A 3,882-nucleotide genomic window follows, 5' to 3' on the forward strand; every position below is an offset into this window, starting at 1 on the left:
TGTCTCACTCATTTGCTAAGCTTCCAGGAAAATAGCTTCCAGGGACACTGTTTAAAGGGTTGATTATTCTTCCCTTACTTTTTTATGCCTCACATGCCAAAGCCCTTTATTAGCTAATACTGCATAAGAATCAAACACAGAAATTTAGATTTGAGATTTTTCTGTTCATTATTGAGTTCACTATAATTGATTCCTGGATGCTTTAAGATTCTTGCCCTTTTTTCTCGCAGGATCTTTATCCATTTTGTATAGGGAGATCCTTCTGTCATGGTGAGTTTCTATCCAGACATTCCTGAAGATGAGGCATCTGTGTGACCTGTGGAGAATTTGTCTTCCTTATGGACTGCTCAGGAAGTATGTGGTGCCCCATGAATAACCAGAACCAGTCTCAGTCACGCATAGAGGCAGCCCAAGTAAATCTAGTTTCTTCTTCTGAGTCAGGTAGACAAGTGAGGATGAATCTGAGGAGTTAAAGTGGGGTGCATTTGGAGGTGTAGGTCTATTCTCCACCTGAGCAGCAGCTAGTACGACCACTCTGAGGCCTTGGAAGGTAATGTGGCATGAAACCAAGCCGACAGGCTACAGCCCCAAGAGTTGGCTTGGCAGGGTCTGAGAAGGTCCTCTCACTCTATCCTTACCCTCTCTACCCTTCAGGAAACACTGATTCTGCTGCTCAAGAGTTTGCCTATAGGCTGCTATTTCAACAACTATCAATTTGGATCTTCCTATGAGAAATTCTTTCCATAAGTTTCTGTAAAGACCAGAAAATTAATCCTTTAAAGAAAGGGATTAGATTGTTAAAGATATTACTGGAGAATTCATCTATGCTTTGGGGATTTCAGGTGGGATTACTATTTGATTTGGATTTCTCAACTATGTGCAATGTCCAACTTCTGTTCTATCCCTGTATTTGTCTCTTTCAGGAAGAGTGTGAACTCTACTCAGAAAACAATGGAGGAGGTGGTGAAGAGAATTAAGCTCATGAGCAAGGACCTAGGGGGCACTGAAATCTTGGCACCACTTCAGAACATTTACAGGAAGCCCTCCATCACTGGTCACCCCCTACGGGTAGGAATTGGAACAGACTTAACAGAAGGACGCAGGGAAATGAAAAAATCAATCCCTGAGCTTCACTGCAGGAGTTTTAAAATGTGATGTATAATTGGAAGACTCTATTTTATAATACTTAACTCAATCTGATGGACAGGGGAACTGCCTTTGTGGATTGCCCAAAAGCTTCTGACAAAGTCAGTGTGTGGAGGTGCTGAAAATCCCCAGAGTTGCAAACAGACCTGTGAGGACGCTGTGCAGTGCCAGGGGAAGTGCATGTCTGTTTGAAGAGCCCTGGAGTCTCTGGAATGAAACAATTAGAGTTTTCAAGAGCAAATTCTGATACCTTACGATGAGTTTAAAGTTTAATGTGTATTTTCTTTCTTTATACAGCTTTTTGTCTTCACAGATGGAGAAGTTGCTGAAACATTTAGTGTAATTTAAAAAGTTCAGTTTAACCACGAGAAACATAGGAACAATCTGAATGTGATTTTTGCTGGGGTGACCAGACCCTAATGGTGCCACTTGCAACCTACAGCCTCATGATACCAGTGTTTACATCAGGAATTGTCCTCAACACAAAATATGTATTGTATAAATTTTTACTATTACTATAATTATTATCTTATATTCATCTACACAGAAAATTTTAGTGAGTTCTATGTAGAGATTTCTGATCAGTAAAAACATTTAAATTTTTATTTCATACATGCAAATAATGAAAAACTATGCATGTAAGCACTATATATATAGCATAGGGGACAGTTCAAAGTTCATGTTGGAAAAGTAGCAGTGAGGATATCAAGACGCTGGAAGAATTTGGCCTTCAGAGAGAATGATACCAAATTAATTGCATTCAACCTAATGTGATGTCACTAGTTTTGAGGATGATGACTCACACTGACCCAAATGAAAAAAGACTTGTTATGTAAATCTAAATCCATAGTATTAATTTACAATGGAAACTATTTTTCCTGCTGTTTATATTAGTATTACCAAGGCATTCTCTGTTCATAGATACATTTATTTGGGAAATCAGACAGGTTCAGTTTGTTTTGGTGCACACAAACTAGGACACAGTAAGATCTTTTCAACGGAAAATCAGAAGGCCACATATTAAGAATGGCCTTCCTGGACAGATCCTATACCATAATAGTACCAGGAAGGTACACAGAAAAAGTTTATATATTTTCTTTCCCTTGTCAGAGTAATGCTCTGCTCAGCATAATGCTTAGTGCCATGTTGGCCATTTGGTTGGGAAATGAATGTGGATAGATTTGTTAAGTTTTCAGGTACCCAGTTCTTTATGTGGGAAATGGAAGAGAAACCTGATGCCAGAGATTCAGCATTATTAAATTCTACTACTAATTTCAGGTTATTTTAAAGTTCCCTGAATATACAACATGTTCAGTGAATGGCTTCTATTACAGTTCTCATCAGGGAAGTAGATTAACTTATCCTGTAGTTGTCACCATTCCTTGTTAATTGTGTAAGTCCACTCTTGAGTGCCCATGTCTACCTCCATTTATTTATAATTGCAGATGTTTCTCATTTGGCATTGGAGAAGGAATTTCCACCAGCTTAATAAAAAGCATTGCCCAGGTGACAGGGAGCACTTCAGAGTTCATCACAGGTAAGGACAGGATGCAGTTCAAACTGAGGGAAAAGCCCTGTGTCCAGAGATGGGCACTCCAGACCAAGTACACAGCAGGGTAGGGGACACTGCTGTAAGGGCAGGAGCCCAACGTGCCTGCAGTGTGCGTTTTCCCAAAGGCCTGGGCTTTGTCCTTAGCAGAGCTACATGTGGTCTCATACAAATGTGTCCACTGTACATCTGGAATATGGCCTAATTAGTTGGAAGACCAGAAATAAAAATTTAAAAGAGGTTAAGTCTTTTGTATTTGAGAACAAATTCAGAGAAACTAAGAGCTTTGGCTATCATGTTTGAGACTCCAGACCTGTGCTTCAGGACCTCTTTTAGTGGAAAATTGATGGTCCCTTATCAATGCACACAAGGAGATATCTCTGGTTCTATTTCTAAACTCCTCTTTTCTTTTTCTTTATTTTTTTTTTGGTACTGGTGATTGAACTCAGTGTCTCTCAATCACTAAGCCACATACCCAGCTCTATTTTGTATTTTAGTTAGAGACAGGGTCTCACTGAGTTTCTCAGCACCTTGCTTTTTGCTGAATATGACTTTGAATTTGCAATCCTCCTGCCTAAGCCTCCTGAGCTCCTGGGATTACAGGTGTGCACCACTGCACCCAGTTCTAAACTCTTCTTTCCCAGTTGCTGCTCTGTCTTCTTTAGTTCCATTATCTGGATATCAACTTCCCCTAGTATATCTTCATTCACATTTATGCTATTAAATCTCTCAACCTTTGCTTTCTCATGTGTAAAGCAAAAGAGAGAATACCCACATCCCAAGATAGTATTAATAATTAGGCATAACATGTGTTATGTCACACAGCACCTGATACATAATAAACATTCAGTTAATTGTGGGTATCCTTCTCATCCTTATTTGTTTCTGCCTATTTGGTTCCCTTTCCACCATCAGGCTATTAGGTCCCTGAAGCACTCTCTACAGCCTGCTACATGCAATATCTCTCTGAACTGGAATTTGCCTCTTGGTGTGCCTGCTACCATTCTTTCCCCGGAACCAACTGCCATGTTTAAAGATCAGAGGTTAATCATATATGCCCTGCTCATTGGTAAAATGCAGGTGAGGCAGATTAGCAACAGCCCTGACAATTTCAATAAAGTTGGTAAGTAGATTTACATTTCAGCAAGACTGCAAATCCCAGGGAGAGCCAACCCACCATCTTCCTC

General features: G+C 39.9%; 1 protein-coding gene across 2 annotated transcripts; it reads left to right on the forward strand.

Annotated features, from left to right (window-relative positions):
- The first annotated feature begins 236 nt into the window (after positions 1–236).
- Positions 237–2,750, forward strand: LOC125614827 (von Willebrand factor A domain-containing protein 5A-like). Of its 2 annotated transcripts, none has more exons than XM_048797708.1 (3): positions 237–354; positions 924–1,068; positions 2,592–2,750. In XM_048797708.1, the coding sequence occupies exons 1-3, from the start codon at positions 299–301 to the stop codon at positions 2,685–2,687; spliced, it is 297 nt and encodes a 98-aa protein (XP_048653665.1). In that variant the 5' UTR covers positions 237–298; the 3' UTR covers positions 2,688–2,750. The 2 variants fall into 2 exon arrangements, with proteins under 2 accessions (XP_048653665.1, XP_048653666.1); XM_048797709.1 differs by lacking the exon at positions 2,592–2,750 and adding an exon at positions 1,444–1,839.
- Positions 2,751–3,882: the final 1,132 nt, after the last annotated feature.

This window comes from Marmota marmota, unplaced genomic scaffold (genome assembly GCF_001458135.2).
Source record: "Marmota marmota marmota unplaced genomic scaffold, marMar, whole genome shotgun sequence".
In the NCBI taxonomy this organism is placed as follows: domain Eukaryota; kingdom Metazoa; phylum Chordata; class Mammalia; order Rodentia; family Sciuridae; genus Marmota; species Marmota marmota.

What these genes read in the sequence shown, in the direction of transcription:
- LOC125614827 (XM_048797708.1), top strand. Translation starts at nt 299, where the DNA reads ATGAGGCATCTGTGTGACCTGTGGAGAATTTGTCTTCCTTATGGACTG. An exon ending in CCTTATGGACTGCTCAGGAA is followed by an intron (nt 355 to 923) that starts GTATGTGGTGCC and finishes TGTCTCTTTCAG; the next exon opens with GAAGAGTGTGAACTCTACTC. An exon ending in TCACTGGTCACCCCCTACGG is followed by an intron (nt 1,069 to 2,591) that starts GTAGGAATTGGA and finishes TTATAATTGCAG; the next exon opens with ATGTTTCTCATTTGGCATTG.